At 39.4% G+C, this 24,127-nt stretch overlaps 1 protein-coding gene across 1 annotated transcript; it reads left to right on the forward strand.

Moving 5' to 3' along the window:
• Positions 1–16,295: 16,295 nt before the first annotated feature.
• Positions 16,296–17,787, forward strand: LOC138906821 (uncharacterized). Its single transcript, XM_070196525.1, has 2 exons — positions 16,296–16,470; positions 17,459–17,787. Exons 1-2 carry the CDS (start codon positions 16,296–16,298, stop codon positions 17,785–17,787), a joined length of 504 nt encoding a protein of 167 aa, XP_070052626.1.
• Positions 17,788–24,127: the final 6,340 nt, after the last annotated feature.

Below are 24,127 nucleotides of genomic sequence, written 5' to 3' on the forward strand. Positions count from 1 at the left end.
TTGGTACACTTGATCCCTAAAACGAAAGCTTAAGTCTTAGGATTTTGATCATAGTCGGAACTGTGTGAAGACGATTCCGGAATGGAGTTCTGTCGGTTCCATTAGCTCCGCTGGGTAATTTTGGACTTAGTAGCATATCCGGACTGTGAATCTGAGGTATGTAGTTGATTTAGACTTGAAATGGCAAAAGTCGAATTCTTAGGGATTTGGACCGGAAGTGGACTTTTTGATATCGGGGTCGGAATGCAATTCCGAGAGTTGGAACAGCTCTGCTATGTTATTTGGGACTTGCCTGCAAAATTTGACGTCATTCCGTGTTGGTTTGATAGGTTTCGCCATGAGTTTTAGAAGTTGGAAGATTTGAAAGTTCTTAAGTTTGATTCTTGGTCTGATTCGTAGTTTTGACGTTGTTTGATGTGATTTGAAACCTCGAGCGAGTTCATGTTAGGTTATGGAACCTGTTGGTATGTTTAGACGAGGTCTCGGGGGCCGCGGGTGTGTTTCGGATGGGCTACGGGTCATTTCCTTCTATTTTTGAATTGTTGTATTCTGTCATCTGGTTTCCTTAATCGCGTTCGCGTCTCTTCCTTCGCCTTCGCGAAGAGTAATTTTGGAGGAGGAATTCATTGTTCTTCGCGTTCGCATGATCACGTTCGCGATCGCGAAAGTCTGCTTTCTCCTTCTTCGCGTTCACATATGTTCCCTCGCGTTCGCGTAGTAGAAATTGGGAGCTGGGGGTTGTTGGCTACTTCTTCTTCGCGATCGCGTCATTCTTCCCGCGTAGACGTATGTTCAATTTCTTACCCTTCGCGGTCGCGCCCCTTAGATCGCGTTCGCGTAGGGTTATACTGGCAGCCTACATTTTTCCTCTTCGCGAACGTGATCCTTTCTCCGCGTTCGCGATGCTTTAACACCTGTGGAGAATATAAGATCTTCAAATCGAGGGTTAGGCCATTTTTATCATATCTTGACTTGTAGAGCTCGGTTTTGAGCGATTCCTTGTGGGTTTTTCAAGCAAAATCGATTGGGTAAGTGTTCTTCACCTAGAATTTATTTTATTCCATGATTTTATCTTTATTTTTATCATTTAATTTGTGTTTTGAGTTGAGGAAAATGGAGGTTTTTGAAGAAACTTTTCAAAATGAAAAATCATGATTGGAGGGACGAATTGGTATCGGAATTTGATAATTTTAGTATTGTTGAACACGTATCGGAATGGGTGTTCGGATTTTGTGAAATTTGTCGGGTTCTGAGGTGCGGGCCCGGGGGTCGACTTTTGGACTGATTTTTAGATTTTGATAAAGATTGAGGCTTCATGATCCGGAATAGTCTCTTATGAGTTTTATTTGTGCCTTGAAGTTATTTTGATTAGATTTGAGCCGCCTGGAGGTCCTTTCACCCGAGAAGTTCATTTTTGAGTATTCGGTCTGCCTTCTTTGAGATAAGTATCTTTCCTAACTTCGTGGGGGGGGGAGGGGGAACTACCCCTTAGGATTTGAGTCTTCTATGCTAATTGTAGTCCGTGTACGCGGGGTGACGAGTACGTGCCCAGACTTATTTGTGGAAAATTTTCCTTTTAGGGATTCTTAGGTCCTTATATTCATTGAATATGTAATTGTTCTCGCTACGATTACGTTTCTTAATTTCCAGTTTCACTTCTACCTGTTTTGATTGGAATTAATTGGTTCATGAACCAATCTTGTTGTTCATTTGATTCATATGTGCCTTAACTGAAATTGTTATCTCTTCTATTGTCATGTTGTCTTTTCCCTAACTGCTTATCCTTATATTAAATTATAATTATCTCTTCTGTAATTGTTCATCCTTAATTAAGGCAAATGAATATCCTTATACTGCTTATTCTTAATTGAAGTTGTTTTATCTCTCTCTTAATTGTCCAACCTTAAAAGAAGTTAGATATCCTATATTTTAGTTGACTTATACTTAATTGAAATTATTCGTCTTGTGTTAGCTCCCTCATTGTCTTACTGTACATTGTGGACCGTTGTTACATAATATTTCCTTTCTTGTTGAGCTATTCTTATTATGACTAGCGTTTTCTATTGTGACTACTCCTTGTGAAATTAGTTCCTCCGTTTCCTTGAGTTCTAGAATTTCTGAGTTGATGTATTTGTCGTATCCTTGTATTATTATCATTGTTGTTGTTGTACTTATTGTGGGGATACACGAGGTTTCTTCCATGTGGTTATTGTTATTTTGATGCACGAGGTTTCTGTCGTGCGGTTGTTGTTAAGGGGTCGCATGAGGTTTCTGCCGTGCTATTGTTACTATTGATATTTGCACATGCGGCATGCCAGGGCGGGATATATATATATATATATATATATATATATATATATATATATATATATATATATATATATGTGTGTGTGTGTGTGGGGGGGGGAGGGGGTTGCGCACGTGGCGAGACAAAGTGGGAGCATTGTTATGCGCGTGTGGTGAGACAAGACAGGCACTTACCTTATTAGAGCACACGTGGCGAGACAAGGTGGGCTGCGTCCGGGATTGAATTGTGATGATTCGTGATTGCCTGGGGCCATTCTTGTTGTTGATATTGTGTAGTGGTACACTTACCTGTGTGATCTTTATCTTGTGCATGTTGTGAGAAAATATTCTACGTGTTGTCGGTTCTTTTTCCTTATTCTTATTTGCTGGTGTGGACTATGTTAGGACACTTGCACAAGCATACACGTAGTTAAGAACTCTTATCGGATAAGTGGTGTTCTTGATATTGTTGAGCATAGATGCTCACCCTTGTTTACTTGCCTTCTATGTGAGAATGGCTCTATTGGCACGTGAGTCGTCAGTGCGGTTATGAGGTGTTATGAGGGCACAAGATGCCAAGTGTTATGGTTCAGGTATTGCGACCCGTGAGTTGTGATTGTCCGAGGTTCAGTACCTCGTATAGTTTGATGACTAAAACCTGATGTAAAAAGGGTTGTAGTTGCCGAGTTATTACTTGTCCTTGTTGTATTTGTGATTCTGGATTTAGGTTGTATTCCATTCACTTTTCTATGTCATTGTTTATGGTATTCCGCTGATACTTGTTGTTTCCTTTCTTATTGCCATTCTTGTATTGTGAGCCATATTGCATTGTTTTTATGTAGATATCATATTTCTGATGTTCATATACTTTTACTTGTTCAGTTTATTATACCAGTGTGTGTCTTGATTATTCCTCGTTACTACTCCACCGAGGTTAGTCTTGACACTTACTAGGCACCACTGTAGTGTGCTCATTACACACTTCTTCACATTTTTGTGTAGATCCAGGTATTTGTTCGTTAGCAGCTGTATGGGTCGTTGCTATGGAAACTCAAGGTAAACCTAGTGTTGCGTTCGCAAGCTTCAGAGTCACCTTCAAGTTTTCGTTTTGCACTGTTATTCTTATTTTTGAACAGTTGTATTTAGAAGTTTTCTAACAAACACTTTGTAGAGCTTATGACTTGTACTACCGGCTTTGGGATTGTAAATTTTTATAAAGAATTCCATTTCAAGTTGTTAGATGTTATTTATTATGGTTGTTATTCAGTAAATGCTAGGCTTACCTAGTCCCTAAGACTAGGTGCAATCACGATACCCAACGGAGGGGAAATTAGGTCGTGACAAGTTGGTATCAGAGCTCTAGGTTCATAGGTGCTACGAGTCATAAGCGAGTTTAGTAGAGTCTTGCGGATCGGTACGGAGACGTCTGTACTTATCTTTGAGAGGCTACAGAACTATTAGGACAATTTCACTTCCTTCATTCATATCGTGCGAGTTCATTGGTCTCGAAGTTTAAACTTTTATCATTCTATTCTCTCATAGATGGTAAGGATACGAGCTGCAGTTGCTGATGACGTTACCCCCGGAGCAGATGTCGCTAGGGGCAGAGGAAGAAGCCAACGAGGAGCACGTGCCGCAGCTATGGCACCTACCAGAGCAACATTTGAGGAGCCGCCAGTAGTTCCAGTTGGGGGGCAGGACCGGAGGTGCCTGTTGTTACCCCCGAAGATCAGGAGACCTTAGCACGGTTCCTGAGCAAGTTTGGTACATTGACTCAGGCGGGGTTGATTCCGGTTGCACCAACTATTTCACAGACCGGGGGAGGAGCTCAGACTCCCGCCGACCACACTCTAAAGCAGCGAGTCCATAATGGTCAGGTTCCAGGTGTCATGGAGACTCATCCTGTGGTTCCAGTTCAGCCCATGCTCAGGGTAGCAACATCTGAGGAAGAGCAGCTTAGACTTGCAAGGTTCAAGAAATATGACCCTCTTACATTCAGTGGTTTGGCTTCAGAGAGTGCACAAGGTTTCTTGGAGGAGTTCCATCGCATTCTCCGTACTATGGGTATTGTGGAGATGAGTGGGGTTGCTTTTACTACGTTCCAGCTTAAGGGAGTGGCTTATCAGTGGTGGCAGGCGTATGAGTTGGGTAGCCCGGCCCAGTCAACTTTACTTACATGGGTTCAGTTTTCAGAGATGTTCTTGAGAGAGTTTGTACCTCAGTGCCTTCGGGATGCATGGTGTGTGGAGTTTGAGCAGCTGCGCCAGGGCACTATGTAAGTGTCAGAGTATGCCGTTAGATTCAATGATTTGGCCACACATGCACCTGATTTGGTCGTTACAGTTAAAAATCATGTCTGTAGATTCATTGAGGGGCTCAGGCATGATATTTGGTTCAACATGGCTCGGGAGTTGGAGTCGGATGTCTCATTTCAGTAGGTGGTAGGGATCGCTTGCCGAGTAGAGGGAATGTGGGATCTGGAGAGAGGAGACAGGCGGGGTCATGAGAGAGAGGACAGGCGAGGTCAGGAGATAGAGGACAGGGAGGCGAGGAGGCCTCGTAGACCGAAGAGATCTACTGTTACTTATTTTGGAGGCAGAGTACGATATGGTAGAGGTTTTGTGGGTCAGCCAGTTCAGTTTGCACTTTAGGTTTCGCATAGTGTTTCAGGTGCTCATGGGTCTCAGAGTACTCGTACCGCACAGTTCCCATAGCCGCGTCAGTAGAGAGGATGCTTCGAGTGTGGAGATACTAGCCACAGGGTAAGAGATTGTCCTAGACTCCGGATAAGTGTGACACAGCGTAGTATTCAGGCAAGTAGAGGACGCCCAAGAGGGGAAGGCCCGGCCCGTTGAGGTGTTTCATATAGTAGGCTTGAGGACACTACGCTAGATGATGTCATACATGCATGATTTTGATTTGTTACAGAGGGTCACCATTCGTATTTTGATTCGGTTATGCTTATCGGGGCGAGTTCCCCTATTTGTTATCCCACTATGGGTGAGTCCATGACTTAGTATCATGTTTATGTGTTTGCCCTTGTTGGGAGATTCTATGAGTGATAGCCGTGTCTATCGTTATTTTAAATTCATTATTGAAAGTTACGAGACTAGAAGTGAATTCATGTTGTCCATTATTGTAGGTTTGATGTGATTCCTGAGTAATTGGTTACGATTTGTGATTTGATACTCTACCAGGGTGAGAGTTCAGTAAGTGTTGTGATTTTATTCGCAGAACTGAGTTTGTGGAAGATTTCAATTGGTATGATGTGTATTCGTCTTGTGATTCAGAGTTAAGGGTGAGACCCTCGCGATTCCATGCGATTTGATATGTTTGAGCCGGGCTACGTGCCGTAGTGGAAGTTATATCAGGATGAGATTCTTGTGATTTGTTCATATTCTTTGTTTTTCCTATTTAAAAATATTCGTAGTATGGTACTGATAGAAAGTTGTGCTTGTTTGATATTCCCTTATGTGTTTCTCTTTACATATTCAGTCATTTTCATTTTGTGCTTCTTAAGTTTTGGCTTGCGAGGTGTGTGCCCGATAGTGTTAGTTGTGACTTGTTGATTCGGGTATATAGTTAAGAGGTATTCATGCTTCTTGCATCGTTGTCAGTGTTGTGGAGGTTTGAAACAGGGTTCTAACGGACATGAGGCTAATTGTCGGTGTTGGTTTTGATTATGGATAGTTATTATGATCAAAAATGTCATTATGGGCCTATGTATGATGTTTTACGTTGTGTGGTTATACCTTGCGGGTATAGGCATGAGTTGCCGAAGCTGGTTGAGACTGATATAGGGTACGGATTTAGAATCGAATCTTTTGGAGATGAATGGAATGTGAGAATTTTGACTCTAAGGCTTATCGGTGTAGGTAGAAAGGATAAATTACAGTTGAGATGGTGTCGTCAGGCTTATGTGGATTAGGGTGATGTGGGGTCACCCGCGGGTGTATGTTGGATAGTGCTTTCAGTAATTCCAAGACTTCGAGGCGATTCTTGGCACGTTCGATGACGAACGTTTGTTTAAGAGGGGAAGGATGTAATGACCCGGTCGGTTGTTTTGAGAATTTAAGTCCTGTTCGGTGGCATAAGGTCCTGAGCAGTTTCGTATTATGTGTATTGACTTGCATGCGTGGTCGAATTCATTTACTGGATGATTCAGAGTGATTTGGGACACTTGGTCCCTAAAACAGAAGCTTAAGTCTTAGGATTTTGACCGTAGTCGGAACTGTGTGAAGACGACTCCGAAATGGAGTTCTATCAGTTCCATTAGCTCCGTTGGGTTATTTTGGACTTAGGAGCGTGTCCGGACTGTGAATCTGAGGTCTGTAGCTGATTTAGACTTGAAATGGCAAAAGTTGAATTCTTAGAGTTTGGACCGGAAGTGGACTTTTTGATATCGGGGTCGGAATGCGATTCCGAGAGTTGGAACAGCTCCGCTATGTTATTTGGGACTCGCCTGAAAATTTTGACGTCATTCCGGGTTGGTTTGATAGGTTTCGGCACGAGTTTTAGAAGTTGGAAGATTTAAAAGTTCTTATATTCGATTCTTGGTCTGATTCGTAGTTTCGACGTTGTTTGGTATGATTTTAGACCTCGAGCGAGTTCGTGTTAGGTTATGGAACCTGTTTGTATGTTTAGACGGGGTCCCGGGGGCCTCGGGTGTGTTTCGGATGGGCTACAGGTTATTTCCTTCTATTTTTGAACTGCTATTTTCTGTCATCTGGTTTCCTTAACCGCGTTCGCGAAGAGTAATTTTGGAGGAGGAATTCACTGTTCTTCGCGTTCGCATGATCACGTTCGCGATCACGAAAGTCTGCTTTCTCCTTCTCCGTGTTCGCATCTGTTCCCTCGCGTTCGCGTAGTACCAATTGGGAGCTGGGGGCTGTTGGCTATTTCTTCTTCACGTCCGCGTCATTCTTCCCGCGTAGACGTATGTTCTGTTTCTTACCCTTCGCTATCGCGCCCCTTAGCTCATGTTCATGTAGGGTTATCCTGGCAGCCTACATTTTTCTTCTTTGCGAACGCGATCCTTTCTCTGCGTTCGCGGTGCTTTAACACCTGGGCATAATATAAGATCTTCAAATCGAGGGTTAGGCCATTTTTATCATATCTTGACTTGTAGAGCTCGGTTTTGAGCGATTCCTTGTGGGTTTTTCAAGCAAATCGATTGGGTAAGTGTTCTTCACCTAGAATTTATTTTATTCCATAATTTTATCTTTATTTTTATTATTTAATTTGTGTTTTGAGTTGAGGAAAATGGAGGTGTTTGAAAAACAATTTCAAAATATAAAATCATGATTGGAGGGACGAATTGGTATCGGAATTTGATAATTTTAGTATTGTTGAACACGTATCGGAATGGGTGTTCGGATTTTGTGAAATTTGTCGGGTTCTGAGGTGCGGGCCCGGGGGTCGACTTTTGGACTGATTTTTAGATTTTGATAAAGATTGAGGCTTTATGATCCAGAATAGTCTCTTATGAGTTTTATTAGTACTTTGAAGTTATTTTGATTAGATTTGAGCCGCCCGAAGGTCATTTCACTCGAGAAGTTCATTTTTGAGTATTTAGTTTGTCTTCTTTGAGCTAAGTATCTTGCCTAACTTCGTGTGGGGGAACTACCCCTTAGGATTTGAGTCTTCTATGCTAATTGTAGTCCGTGTACGCGAGGTGACGAGTACGTGCCCGGACATATTTGTGGAAAATTGGCCTTTTAGGGATTCTTAGGTCCCTATATTCATTGAATATGCAGTTGTTCTCGTTACAATTACGCTTCTTAATTTCCAGTTTCACTTTTGCCTGTTTTGATTGGAATTAATTGCTTCATGATCCTCTATTGTTGTTCATTTGATTCATATGTGCCTTAACTAAAATCGTTATCTCTTCTATTGTCGTGTTATCTTTTCCCTAACTGCTTATCCTTATCTGAAATTATAATTATCTCTTCTGTAATTGTTCATCCTTAATTGAGGCAAATGATTATCCTTATACTGCTTATCCTTAATTGAAGTTAATGTATCTCTCTCTTAATTTTCCAACCTTAAAAGAAGTTAGATATCTTATATTTTAGTTGACTTGTCCTTAATTGGAATTATTCGTCTTGTATTAGCTCCCTAGTTGTCGAACTGTACATTATAGACCGTTGTTACATAATATTTCCTTTCTTGCTGAGCTATTCTTATTATGACTAGCGTTCTCTATTGTGACTACTCCTTGTAAAATTAGTTCCTCCGTTTCCTTGAGTTCTGGAATTTCTGAGTTGACGTATTTGTCGTATCCTTGTATTATTATCATTGTTGATGTTGTATTTATTGTGGGGATGCACGAGGTTTCTGCCGTGCGGTTATTGTTATTGTGATGCACGCAGTTTCTTTTGTGTGGTTGTTGTTATGGGGTTGCACGAGGTTTTTGCCGTGCTATTGTTACTATTGATATTTGAACATGCTATATATATATATATATATATATATATATATATATATATATATATATATATATATATATGGGTTGCGCATGTGGCTAGACAAGGTGGGAACATTATTATGCATGTGTGGCGAGACAAGGCGGGCACTTACCTTATTATTGCACACATGGCGAGACAAGGTGGGTTGTGTACGAGATTGATTGGTGATGATTCGTGATGGCCTGGGGGCATTCTTGCTGTTGATATTGTGTAGTGGTACACTTACGTGTGTGAGCTTTATCTTGTGAAAGTTGTGAGAAAATATTCTATGTGATGTCCGTTCTTTTTCCTTATGCTTATTTGCTAGTATGGATCATGTTAGGACCCTTGTACAAGCAAACACGTAGTTAAGCACTCTTATCGGATAAGAGGTGTTCTTGATATTGCTGAGCATAGATGCTCACCCTTGTTTACTTGCCTTCTATGTGAGAATGACTCTATTGGCACGTGAGTCGTCAGTACGGTTATGAGGTGTTATGAGGGCATAAGATGCCAAGTGTTAGGGTTCAGGTATTGAGACCCGTGAGTTGTGTTCCATTCACTTTTCTGTGTCATTTTTTATGGTATTCCGCTGATACTTGTGGTTTCCTTTCTTATTGCCATTACTGTATTGTGAGCCATATTGCATAGTCTTTATGTAGATATCATATTTCTGTTGTTCATATACTTTTACTTATTCAGTTTATTAGACCAGTGGGTGTCTTGACTGTTCCTCGTCACTACTCCATTGAGGTTAGTCTTGATACTTATTGGGCACCGTTGTGGTGTGCTCATTCGACACTTCTGCACATTTTTGTACAGATCCAGGTATTTGTTCGTTAGCAGCTGCGCGGGTCGTTGCTGTGGAGACTCAAGGAAAATCTGTTGCTGCATTCGCAGGCTTCGGAGTCACCTTCAAGTTTTCGTTTTGCACTATTATACTTATTTCCGGACAGTTGTATTTAGAAGTTTTCTAGCAAACACTCTGTAGAGCTTATGACTTGTACTACCGGTTTTGGGAATTGTAAATTTTTATAAAGAATTCCATTTCAAGTTGTTAGATGTTATTTATTATGGTTGTTATTCAGTAAATGTTAGGCTTACCTAGTCCCTAAGACTAGGTGCCATCACGATACCCAACGGAGGGAAAAATTGGATCATGACAACAATCTATTATACGCTACTTACAAGCACAAGTAACTTGAGTCTAAAAGAATAAAGGTTTCTACATGGAGGAACAAAAATGATGATTAACCTGCAATTTGAACTTTGAACTTGCATTCTACAAAGGAGAATGAAGTTCTCTTTGTATTTGTAAAAAATATTAAATATCCGTTGCTTTTGGGAGATATTAGCAGACTAGTGGACAAGATAAAGAATTGGGAAAGACCTTGAATTAGGGCTTCAATCAATAAAAAAGGTCTTGACTTTTACATTTAATACTTTTGAGTTTCTTTTTAAACCTTTTGAGTAATTACCAAACTGACTTTTGAGAATTTGGATATTATATGAAGGATTTATTCAACAAATTTTATTTTAATTCGAAAAAGTCTTTTGGGCTTACTCCTCACTAAAAAAACGCGCCTCAAACGCCCGAGCGTACGCCCCGAATTGTTGGACGTACGCCTCTTGAGACTTTTGCCCCACACCTTCACCCCGGGACATTTTTGGTACGCTCCCCGAAAATGCCTTTTAAAACAGTGATATATATAGATGTGTGATTTACATTTGAATAAATATTTATTTTTAATTTTACCTTAGCTTTTTAAAAAGACTTTGGAACAACATTTTTGATAGAGTAAAGGCGTGATTTTTTTGATTTATCCCGAAGATAGTTATTCCAAAATTATTTCGTCTAGAATTTGGTATAACTTGTACTCCCTCTGTTCAATTTAGATGGCGCACTTTCTTTATTAGTCCATTTCAAAAAGAATGACACATTTTTATATTTAAAAATAATTGAACTTTGAACTTTTTATTATCCATTGTACCCTTAATGAGAAGCTTTTATAGCCATACAAATATTATGGCCCCATAAAGCTTTTGCTCCGTAAGCTTTTAGGACCACATATTTCAAAAGAATTCTTTTCTTTCTTAAACTTTATGAGTCAAACTATTTCATCTAAATTGAAACGGAAGGAGTATAAAGTTTATACCCTTAATTGTGACACAATGGAGGGGATTGCTTAGTAACTAGTTACAATTACTATGTACGAATTTGACAAATAATAGATTACCTAAATGCTGCTGCATGAGTGAATTTAACTCGCTTGCACTGCTCTTTAACTCCAATATCTAAATGCCCAAACAAAATAGATTCTAGAGAATCATTGGTTTTTTTCTATGTATGTATATTTTCTTAATTACTTAATTCGTTGTACTGAAAGAGCGGAAGACTGTACAAACCTATTTACAAAATTTGCCGACTACATTTTGTATTATTATTATTAAGTTAAACTTCCGTGCTGCAAATCCAGTTATTACTTTACACCATCAAGTTAAGAGGATTTACAAAAACAACTACCTCTATAGACTATCTGATACGCCTAATTTATTGATATTAGATAAGATAATAATATATTATAACAAGTTAAAATATATTAAATATGTAAAGATCAAGTACGCTATCAGTATTACATTTGCTTTCTTTTGATTTAACCTGTCAGTAATTGGTTATTAGCTTACAAAAGAATAAGAAAACTAATTGGTTGTTAACTCAACGGGTTTCTTTGTTGCAACAATTGGAAGTTTCCATTCCTATAGGTAAATAACTTTTGTGAATCACTTTTTGAATTTTAAAGTAATATTTTAATTTTAATAGCGAACTTCTTGGATAGCTAAATAAAGAAAAACTCATTATCTTTAATAGATTATTACTCGACTGTCCTATGATAGCATTCTAAATTATATATGCTCATACTCTGATAGTTCAATTACTACCAAAAACATAGAACCAGCACGAGGAAATATAAATAATAGTACGATTACTTGTCTAGAAAGGGCTACGAGGAGATCACAGAACTAACAATGAAGAAATAAAAAGAGGTTATGGAATTAATTTGCAAATATACAACATTGTCTATCAAAATAAATTAAATGACAGTAAAGTATGTGTAAGAAAAATGAGTAGATAATATTGACTAAGAACAAGAAGGAAAGAAGAACAACTTATCAAAAATACTGTGTCGTTGCAAGCCACTGCCTTGAAAGTGATTTTGGCCCGACTGAGTGCAAATCGTTAAGACCGGTCGCTCCCCAAGGTTCCACAGCACCTCCAAACACGTGCACTCGTGGCTGAAAATTTAGAATTGGCACAAAACAATTGCCCAGAAAGAAGAGAAGATGAAGGTATTTTTTGTGTTGGATAATTCACAATGAAGACTACCTTTTTATAGGCAAAGTTGTTGGACAGTTACAGATGAAGGAATTAATCTGTAGCTGTTACAGAAATTAAAAATGTTGTAGGAAGAAAGTAATGATTAGCAAGATGAATTTTTGGTTAAGAATTAAGTTGGTTATGATGGCTAATCCACAACCTATTTATAGGTAATTAGGGAGGTTGCATGTATGACAAGTGTGGAGACCCTTTTAACACTTGTCCAAATATATTAGTCAACTTGGCTTCTATATTAACAAGTGTACCTAGTCTTCCATGCATGAAGACACAGGGTAGATTTGCATAGCCACTTGTCAAAGCCCTTCAACACTTGGCTTTAAGGTTTCATGCAAGAAACCACTTGGAAATTGATAGGACATTTGTAAAATAAAAACACCCATGGCTATTGGTGGTAAATAGATTTTCAAAAAGAAATCTTTGATTTTGCATTATAAATAATACCAACAATCCCCGACTAATGCAAAGACAAAAATAGAACAATTCTGGGCAAAAGAAAGAACATGTACTTAAGTGTCAATATCTCTTAATTTGAATTGACATGTAGTGAAATGAGGCAACAACTAACATCCACAAAGTGAAGTACTCTTAAACTGAATGGACATTAGTTGAGAACCCCATAACACATACTATATCCTTAATTTTATGCAAACTCTGTGATACTAACTGTGATGACCCAAAAGGTCATCTTATGTTTTAGAACTCGATTTTGCGCTCTTAAGCCTTAAAATCTCATTTTTACCCTCCTCGATTTGCGTTCGCAGTCCGGGCGTATTTCTGTAAAGATTTTATGTTGAAAATTGATGAAAATAAGAAATTTTATCTTAAAAGTTGATTTTAGTTGACTTTGGTCAATATTTTTGGTAAACGGGCCCGAATCCAGATTTTGATGATATCGGTAGGTCCATATCGAAATATGGGACCTGGACGTATGTCCGGAATCGAATTCGGAGGTCTCTAGCTCGGGCTATGAATTTTTGGTGAAAATTAAAGTTTGAAAATCTAATGTATTTAAGAATTTATTTATGTTTGGTAATATTAGTGTCGGGTCCGTATTTTAGTTTCAGAGCTCGGTACAGGTTCATTACAATATTTAAGACTTGTCTGTGAAATTTGGTGAGAAACGGAGTTGGTTTGACATGATTCGGAAGTCCAGTTGAGAAAATAGAAATTTTAAAGTGTTCTTGAAAATTTCATTGAATTTGGTGCTAAATTCATAGTTCTAGGTGTTATTTTGGCGATATGATCGTGCGTCCAAGTTCGTATGATAATTTTAGACTTGTGTGCATGTTTGGTTTGGAGTTCCGAGGGCTCGGGTGAGTTTCGGATAGGTTACGGGATGTTTTGGATTTAGAAAATCTGGTATTTTTTCTGCAGCAGCTGTTCTAGTATGTTCTTCTTCGCATTCGCGGAGCTACTCTCGCGAACGTGAAGAGTAAGCTGATCAGGCTGGAATTTTCTTCTTCGCGAACGCGATGCAATGGGGGCGTTACCCTTCACGAACGCGACCAGCTCATCACGAACACGTAGTATTAGAGACCTGGGGGAGAGAGTCAGTAATCACAAGGAGGACTCGCGAACGCGAAGGCTTGGCAATTCTGCTCTTCGCGAACGCGACAGTGTCCTTACGAATGCGATGAACATTGTCGCCCAGTGTATAAAACAGTTCCAAAACGGGACATAAGTCATTTCTTCAACTTTTCAAAAACCAAACGGGCTAGAGGCGATTTTCAAGAGATATTTTCTTCCCCAAAATATTGGTAAGTGATTCTAAACCATTATCTTTTAATTACCCATTATATTTCATGAATTATCAACCTAAAATCTAGAGTTTTCATGGTAGAATTAGGGATTTTGGGTAGAAGCTAGAGATTTCGAAAATTTGGGGATTTAGACCTCAAATTGAGGTCGGATTGCAAAATCAATTATTAATCCGGGCTCGGTGGTGAATGGGTTAATGAATTTTGGTCCGAACCTCGGGTTTTGACCAAGCGGGCCCGGGGTCAATTTTTTACTCTTAGGAGGAAAATTTGGGAAATCTAAATTTATGCAATGTAGTTGATTCCTCTAGTAATATTTGATATTATTGAGTCATTTTTGAATAGATACGAGTGATTTGGAGGTGAATTCTAGAGGAAAGGCTGTGATTGAGTATTGAGTGACCTTCACAGCGAGGTAAGTGTCGTGATTAACCCTGACTTGAGGGAATTAGGAACCTTAGATTATTTGCTATGTGAAATTCATGTGAGCGGCGTATATGTAAGGAGGCGAGTACTTATGCGTCGCCAATTTATCTGTTTTACCTGTTTCTCTCATTTTTCTTATATTGTCTCTTTTCCATGCCTAATTGCTACAGGTTTAGTCTAATATCGTTAAATTAATCATTCTTATCATGCTTACGGTTCTCGTGGTGATAATTGAGTATTTATTTAGAAGTTGAGATTGATATTCTGGAATCAAATGTTGAAGTAAAGCTTGTACTTGGTATTATATCTCCCTGTTGTTATTTATTCATTGCATTATGGTAAGGAAGAGTGTTAATGCACGAAGTGTGATACCGTGCCATATTGTGAGTGTTAACGCACGAAGGGTGATGTTGTGCCATATTGTGAGTGTAAAAAGCACGAAGGGTGATGCCGTGCCATATTGTGAGTGTAAAGAACGAAGGGTGATGTCGTGCCATATTATGAGTGTTAATGCACGAAGGGTGATGTCGTGTCATGATATGAGAGTTAATGCACAAAGATTGATGTCATGTCGTTTCTATTGATTTTATGGTGAGGTTGATAGTAAAAGCACGAAGGGTGATGCCGTGCAATTTGTTCTCCTTTACTGTATTCGATGTTCCTATTGATTCATAGTACATTGGTTGTTTCAGTCAATATTCTGTTGTAGTTCTTTATCTCGTATTTCCCTCAACATGTTCCCCCTCCCGATATTACATGTCTAGCTTTTCATTGTTGTTACTTGTATATACATTGTTAAATTGTACATGTTGATTTGTAGGTGCCTTGTCTTAGCCTCGTCACTACTTCGTCGAGGTTAGGCTCGACACTTACTAGTACATGGGATCGGTTGTACTGATACTGCACTCTGTACTTTTTGTGCAGATTTTGGTACAGGCTCGGGTTGATCGATATTTTAGATGTTGGACCCGCTATCCGGATACTCAAGGGTGATCTGTCGGCGTTCACAGACCTTGAAGTCCCCGCCTATCTTTTCTGCTTTACTATTTCTTCCATCCAAATAGTTGTATTTCTTTCAGACTATTACTTGTAGTGAATTCTAGAATGCTCGTGAATTATGAATCTAGATCCGGGTGATAGTAGTTAATAAATTTTTTATACTATTCCGCACTCACTATATTTCATCTTAGCTAATTGTTGTTATTTACTGAATGGAATAAGGATTGGTTTAATGATTCTCTAATGTTGACTTGCCTAGCAAGTGAAATGTTAGGCGCCATCATGGTCCCGACGGTGGGAATTCCGGGTCGTAACAAGTTGGTATCAGAGCACTAAGTTGCCTAGGTCTCACGATTCACGAGCAAGCTTAGTAGAGTTTGGAGGATCGGTACGGAGACGTCTGTGCTTATCTTCTAGAGGCTATGAAGTTTATGAACAAATTTCACTTCTGGTCTTTTCTGTCGTGCGATTTTATTTTCTCTATACTGATTGAACTCTCCTACTCTTATTCTCTCGCAGATGGAGAGAACACGTACCGCTTCCCCAGCTGAGTAGTAGCCAGAGCCCCCAATGGAAGCTCCTACAAGGGAAAGAGGTCGAGGCCGAGGCCGTGCCAGAGGCCGAGGCAGGGGCAGGGCTTAGCCCAAAGCTCGTGCAGTAGTACCAGCAGTGGAGCCTTAGGTAGAGTTGGGCGAGGAGGTTCCAGCCCAGACTATTCCTGCCGGACCACCTCAGGTTCCGGAGGGGTTCATTGCCACCCCAGTACTTCAGGACGCTTTGGTCCGTTTGGTGGGCCTTATGGAGAGTGTGGCCCATACTGGTGCATTTCCCATGGCACCAGCCGTCTCTCAGGCTGGAGGAGGGGCTCAGACTCCCACTACTCCCACTCTGGAGCATATAGCTCCCCAGTATCAGGCTCCAGCAACTCATCCAGTCGGAATAGTTCAGCTGGTTGTTGCGCCACAGACCGGTGATGGGTTAGCTATGTCTTCTGAGGCTTTGTGGAGATTGGACAGGTTTACCAAGCTCTTCCCAGTTCACTTCATTGGTTCTCCTTCAGTGGATCCCCGGGAATATCTCGATAGCTGTCATGAGGTTCTACGAAACATGGGTATAGTGGAGACCAATGTGGACGATTTTGCTGCATTTCAGTTGACTGGTTCCGCCAAGCAATGGTGGAGAGATTATTTGTTGACCAAACCAGCTGGGTCGCCTGCTCTTACTTGGGACCAGTTCTCTTAGCTCTTCCTAGAGAAGTGTTTGCCTATCACATTGAGAGAGGAGCGTCGCTGCCAGTTCGAGCGTCTCCAGCAGGGCAGTATGACTGTTACTTAGTATGAGACCTATTTTGTGGATTTGGCCCGTCATGTTATTTTTCCGCTTCCCACCGAGAGAGAGAGAGAGGGTGAGGAGGTTTATTGACGGACTTTCTCAGCCTATCGGATTGCAGATGGCTAAGGAGAGTAGGAGTAAGATTTCTTTTCAGGCAGCTGCTAATGTCGCCAGACGAGTCGAGATGGTTCTCGCTCAGGGAGGTCAGGGGTCTGACAAGAGACCTCGTCACTCCGGTGGATTCAGTGGAGCCTCATCTGGAGGCCGGGGTACTTATGGTAGAGGCCATCCTCCCAGGCCATTTCATTCAGCACTCCAGGCATCCCACGGCGCCTCAGGTGGTCGTGTTCCTCATATGCCTTATTCTGACCAGCTAGCCTACAGTGCACCACCAGCTCCTATTAGTGCACCTCCACTCCAAAGTTATTAGGGTGGTTACTCAGGTCGACAGGGTCATTTTCAGGGTCAGCAGTCACAACAGACGAGGTCATGTTATACTTGTAGTGATTCGAGGAACATTGCTAGATTTTGCCCTCGGGCAACGGGCAGCTCACAGTATTAGAGTTCTCGTGCCATGGTTCCGGCACCAGTTGTTGTACCACCTGCTCAGCCAGCCAAAGGCAGGGGTCAGGCAGCCAGAGGTAGAGGCCAGACTATTAGAGGTGGACGCCAGGCCATTAGAGGTGGAGACCAGCCAGCTATAGGTCGTCCGAGGGACGTAGTTTAGAGTGGTGGGGCCTAGCCCCAGTGTTATGCTTTCCCAGCCAGGCCTGAGGCTGAGTCATCTGACGTTGTTATCACAAGTAATGTTTCAGTTTTCAGTAGAGATTCTTTAGTTCTATTTGATCCGGGATCTACTTACTCCTATGTGTCATCCTATTTTACTTCATATTTGGTTGTGCCCCGTGATTCTTTGAGTGTTACTGTGTATGTGTCTACACCAGTGGGAGATGCTATTGTTGTAGATCGTGTTTATTATTCGTGTATGGTCACCATTGGGAGTCTTGAGACTCGTGTAGACCTTCTATTTCTCGATATGGTTGATGTTGATGTCATAGTGGGTATGGATTGGTTGTCACCTTATCATGCTATATTAGATTGTCACGCCAAGACGGTGACCTTAGCCTTGAAGGGGTTGCTTTGATTAGAGTGGAGAGGGACTCTTGGCCATTCCACCAGCAGGGTTATCTCTTATGTGAAGGCTCGACATATGGTCTAGAAGGGGTGTCTAGCTTACTTGGCTTATGTCCGCGATTCTAGTGCGGGGGTTCCTCCCATGAATTCAGTGCCGATTATTCGTGAGTTTCCTGAGATGTTTCCTATCGACCTACCGGGGATGCCACCCGACAGGGATATTGATTTCTGCATTGATTTGGTTCCAGGCACTCAGCTCATTTTCATTTTTAAATGACTTTTCAAAAAAACAATACCAAAAAATTACTATACCGAAGAGAAACCGAGATGATAGGGACGGTTTTAAAAAGTATAATTTTGGCTATATACAATAAAGTAACCGAAAAATTGGTATGGTATAATTTTTGAAAAATAACCAGCCGAACCGTACCATTGATACCCCTATACTTCATCATGTCTTCACATATATTCTGTGAGCCAAGTCTCCTCATGTTCTCAACTTCTTTGTTGTATTTAAACACATAGCTTACCTTTGAAACCTTCCAGAATTGCTTTCTTCTTTCTTCACCCCTCCATTTCTTTGACCAATTGGACCATATGTGCCTTGCACACTCCTGACTTCTGCATCGAGCAGCAAGTCCTTCACAGTTGCCAAAAATCCCTACATAAAAATATAGGCAGAACAAAACATTAGGAATTAAAATAAAAAAAAAGGTACTATTGTTAATAAGCAAGAATAGTAAAATATTTACCTTCTACATATCTGACATAACCGTTAAACCTTGACCATATCCTAGCTGCAGATCTTCCATTAAGTGTCCAATGAACTAGCTCCATGAATGTTTGGTCTCATGGTGTACAACAGTCCATGCAATAGGAAACATCTATTGGTTCCCATTTCTTCCTACAGTAACCAATAATTCACCCTTGCAGTGTCCTTTAGAAAGCACTCATCAAAGACAATGATCTTTCTACAACCTTCTAGCCAACCTTTCTTCAAGGCATCAAAACAAACATAAAAGTACTTAAATAAGTTCTTATCAGGCTCTGATTCTCTGTCAATTTCTACCCAACAAGAGCTATCAGGATTTGTTTCTTTAATACTTTCAACATAGTCCCAAAGTCTAACAAACTCCAACTTCCAATCCCCCATAAACTTTCTAAGAACTATTTGTTTAGCCCTATAAGCATTTATTCTTCCTACATACAATCCCAAATTATCTCTAACAAGTTCCTAAATTTCTCAGATCCTCATATAAGGTGCAGCAGTTAGCTCTTTTTTGAATTTGTTAGCAATGTACTTGGAATTGCACAACTTGTTTGTGTTCAATGATTGACACTTGCGAACATGGTAGTATTTTTTCACCATAAAGTCATCAGAATCCCTATCAATACTAGCAAACAACTCCCATCTGCATCTTTTATGTTTATACCTTACCCTTACTTTATGCTTCTTATTGGGTCTAAACTTCAATTGAACCTTGTACTCAATTGCATAATCAATCAATGCCTTCCTGAATACCTTAGCATTCTCAAATATCATGCCCAATTCAAATATTAAAACTATACAGTCTGGGTCATATCTAACCTTTGTGCTCTTCCATTCTACTTGGAATATCAACGCCTGGCTTAAAGTCCACATCCAACTCTTCACTAGTGTCATCACTTCCAGCATCTGAACTATCTTTGAATTCCTCATCACCTTCTAATCTGCCAGCATATTTCTGTGTTTTGTTCACCCCTATATCTTCAAAACTTCTATGAATTTCAGCTTCTCCTATTGGTACTCTAGCAGTTTCAGGTTGTTTCTTTCTTCTGCTAACCTTCTTTCATTTCTCCTATCATTTCTTATGACTCTCAACTCTTCGTCAACCTCACTATCATCCTCATCAGGAATTTCATCTACATCAGACTCACTATTTGCTACATCTGATTCAACCCCTTCTTCACCACCTATAACTTCATCTTCTGCAATAACAGAACCATCTTCCTCAGCAATAACATCCTATACAGCACCAACATTTGGTTCTTCAGCAGAAAAATCATCAACAACAACACCAGCATGTGACTCTTCAAGTGGAGGTTCTTCAAGAGGTTGTTCTGTATTTGTATTATCTGGACCACCTTCAGTTGTTGCCCTAGATGTCTTATTTATTGAGTCACTACTATCTTGAGTAATTTCTGGCCTACATAAATAGTCAGTTGGGACAACTGTCTCAACAACCTCATCAATAACATGTAAAACATATACATTTAATTCTCCTTCAGTACAGTGGCAACCAATATTATATAATTGTTCGTCACTTTCTACCAATACAAATTCTTTAGTATTAGGGTTAAAATACATATAAAAAAACTAATAGTGTGGTACCCCAGCCCCCTTGTATAATAACCAAATTCAAAAAGGGAAAAGTGGTCTTGATCAATAAAAATTCGTTCACCTCTATATTGGTGACATATTTTGCGTCTGGAGGATCGGTAAAGGTTCCACCATGATAAAAGCATACAAGAATAAAGGTATTCCCATACTTTACCCTCCATTGACAAAGATGAAGCAAAAAAAAAAAGGCAAGTAAGAAAGATTTGTCAAAAAAGAAGAGAAAAAACTCAAAATTTGGGTCTGACATTTCAAAACCCAAATTACTAACATGCACCCAAAATAAACAACAAATAACTGAGGATAAACAACAAATGTTGCTTACCAATATCAAAAGGAAGACAAACGAATGGAAGCCGATGGATTTGGAGCATGAACAAGCAATTCAGAAGATGAAAATCGCAGGGTTAGAGTTTTTTTTTTTTAAAGGACTGATGGAGGTAAGAAATAGGGATGGGTTATAAGTTATTAAGGTGTAATAACTTTGTAACAGATCAACCCGGTACCCAGGTAAATTACGTGGACAATAGATCCACATGGCGTATATTTATTCGGCTGAAATTACACATGGACAACGCTTGCACACACACACTTTTGTTTTAATATGGGTCAGAATTTTAGTAGACAATAGATCCACATGGCATACATTTATTCGGCTGAAATTACACATGGACAATGCTTGCATACACACACTTTTATTTTAATATGGGTCAGAATTTTAGTGTTTAAGTGGCACATTAAAGGGTTGGCTAAATCATTTAAATAAAATGGATTAAAGAATAAGTAGTAAAGTGAAAAGTGATCTCAACTTTAGGGGACTATCAATGTATTTGGCCTTTAATTAATCTCCAAAAAATTTCTTTTGTATTTTCGTTGTTGGGAAATTAATTCGAGGAAGTGGGAAACAGCTGGCCCACACCAATAAAGAGAAGGAATAAGGTTTCTAAATTGTTGGCTTTCTGCACGTAGTGATTGTAAAAATGAACCTTTGTTCTTTTAAATGAAATTGGTAGACTTGCATGTTATTTTGTGAAATAAAATCAACTTTTAATCAATCATACTAATCTTGCTATTCAGTGCATCTACCTTAAATTTATATATGGCATACGTCACGAATTCAAACACTACTACAAAGTGCAAATAAAAGTCTGAATTTAAGTGGAAAAAGGCATATGGATCGATCCCTTATCATCGAGTTTCAAACCGTACATCTATTGATCATTCAAAATTTCATGTTCATCAATGAGAAAAGATAACTACATGTAATTGCTCATAATTAGAGGAATGAGTTATCTGAAAAATAAAAAAACAACTTGCCACAACAGGTTAATTACAAAAATAGTGTAAAAATTATTTACATTATCACGGCATAAAAGATAAAATATGCTATATTTTATAAGGCCATACATGAAGAAGAAATAATATGAAAATATGGAGTTTGTTATATATAATATTAAGAGTGAATGACCATGTATTATGAAATTACTTGGGAGCAAGTTAGTTAGTCATTGTCACGACCTAAAATCTAACCATGGTCGTGATGACGCCTATAGTGTTATAAGGCAAGCCTATTTCCCAAAATATTACTACTAAATCGATTATAAAAATTTCATAAAACAATACCAACATTTGAATTTCTCATAAACTAAATCAACTCTAAATATAATATAGAAAATACGGAAACGAGCCCCAAACATCGGGGTGTCACTAAGTCATGAGCATCTAAAACTATGAACTAAGATATATAAATTGTCTAACTGTCCAAAAGAAGAAATGACAAGAGGAGTAACAAAGTCCTACGGACGCTAACAGCTACCTTGCAGTCTCCAAAGATAGTCGGCCTGAACTCAACGATCGCCGCCTTCTAACTCTCCTGGATCTGCACATAAAGTCCCTAAATCATGTACCTCACTAGCCTCACCATCATCAACAAATAAGGGAACACAACTCAGATCAAGCATCACAGCATATTAGCAAATAATAGAGACTGAGGTAAACATATACAATAATTTCTATGACTGAGTACAAATAATGTGAGCATGAATAAAGCCTAAGCATGATCTCTAACATGAAGGCAGACAAGTTCAACAACAAGTAACTACGTAAACACAGATGATAGCCATGAGGCCTCACGGGACGGACCAAGTCTCAATCCCTTAAGGTATACACCCACACGCCTGTCACCTAGCATGGGTATCACCTCCATATAGTCACACGATATCAAATTCTCCGGGCTTATACCCTCAAAGCCAGAGTTAAAACTGTTACTTACCTTAACAACGTAAAATCCTACTCTGGGATGCTCTCGTCTCTAGACTCAGTCTCCAAAAGCTCCGAATCTAACCAAAAATCAGAATACTACTATCAACATAGTCTAAAGAATCGAATTCCACAATAAAAACTACATAAATATGCCAAAATTTTGAAATCGGCCAAAACCCGGCCCCGGCCCCATGTCTCAAAATCAGTAAAAAATGGAAGAATAATAAACGTTATCCTCTCCCGAGTCTAACCATATAAATTTCATCAAAATCGGACTCCGTTTGGTCCCTCAAATCCTCACTTAAACTCTCCAAAACTCAAACCCTAACTCCCTCAATTTCACTTTGAAATCATCAATCAAATCCCAAAAACGAAGATGGATTCATAAAAAATATAATCAAAACTGAGTAGAGAACACTTACCCCAATTCTTATGATAAAAATCGCCCCCAAAATCGCCCAAATCCGAGCTTCCCAACTCAAAATATGACCGAATGAACAAACCTTCGTTTTATATTATTTTCTGCCAGCTATTCTGCCTCGTTTATCATACCAAACAATCCCTAAACTCATTTTTTATGTATCCAATGGATTTTTTGTAAAATTCTAGTCACGTTAGGCTTTTGAATCACTCAATTTGACCTTATAATGAATGAGATATGTTGGTTTCAATATTTGCAAATAGTGTAGATTTTTAATTACGAATTCAGTGGCAATTTCGTAATTATTCTGACAAATCTAGCAATCCAATTATTTAGTAAAATGATCATAAATTCCTCATACGATGCCCAAATTCGACGATTCTTTTTGCTATGGCTCCGTAATTATTATATGGATCTAATGCTTTAATCAAAATAGAAATCGGAGCTCATTTGATTAATGTGATACCATTTATGCTAGAAGAAACGACGTCGAAACATTAAAAAAACGAGCACAACGTAGCCCAAACCTATCCGAAACTCACCCGAGATCCTCGGGACCCCGTACGAACATACTAACAAGTCCCATAATATAACACAGACCAACTCAAGGTCTCAAATCATGCATAACAATATTTAAACGATGAAACGCACCTCAAATCAAACTAAATGAACGTTCGAACATTCGACTTCCAAAAACTCGCAAACATATTGACTCAACTCGGAATTAACTCAAATTTTGCACACACGTCATAAATGACACTACGAACCTACTCCAACTTCCAAAATTCCATTCCGACCCTGATACCTAATTTTTCACTGCCGACCAAAATCACCAAATTTCTAACTTTCGCCAATTCAAGCCTAATTCTACCACGGACTTCCAAATTATATTTCGGACACACTCCTAAGTCTAAAATAACCCAACGAAGCTAACCGAATTATAAAAATTCCAATCCGAATTCATTTACCCATAGGTCAACTTCCGATTGACTTTTTTCTAACTTAGCTTTCTAACTAAGAGTCTAAGTGCCTCATTTCACTCCAAAACTACTCTGAACCCAAACTACCAATTCAAAACAACTCAACACAGTTGAACAATACACAAATAAGTAGAAATGAGGGAAACGGGTCTATAACTCTCGAAACGACCGACCAGGTCGTTACAGTCATAAACTAGTCTGGTTACTTGGTCACTAAGAGTAGTTACTTGCTCACCAAGATTTGTTACTTGGCCACCAAGACTAGTTACTTGGTCACAAGAAACTCTCTTATAAATAGGAGACTTATCTA

Source organism: Nicotiana tomentosiformis, chromosome 2, assembly GCF_000390325.3.
Source record: "Nicotiana tomentosiformis chromosome 2, ASM39032v3, whole genome shotgun sequence".
In the NCBI taxonomy this organism is placed as follows: domain Eukaryota; kingdom Viridiplantae; phylum Streptophyta; class Magnoliopsida; order Solanales; family Solanaceae; genus Nicotiana; species Nicotiana tomentosiformis.

Excerpts from the sequence above, each read along its gene's own strand:
- LOC138906821 (XM_070196525.1), top strand. The coding sequence starts at position 16,296 with ATGTCTTCTGAGGCTTTGTGGAGATTGGACAGGTTTACCAAGCTCTTC. Across the intron at positions 16,471-17,458 it reads TGCTGCATTTCAGTTGACTG|TTTTCAGTAGAGATTCTTTA; the intron begins GTTCCGCCAAGC and ends GTAATGTTTCAG.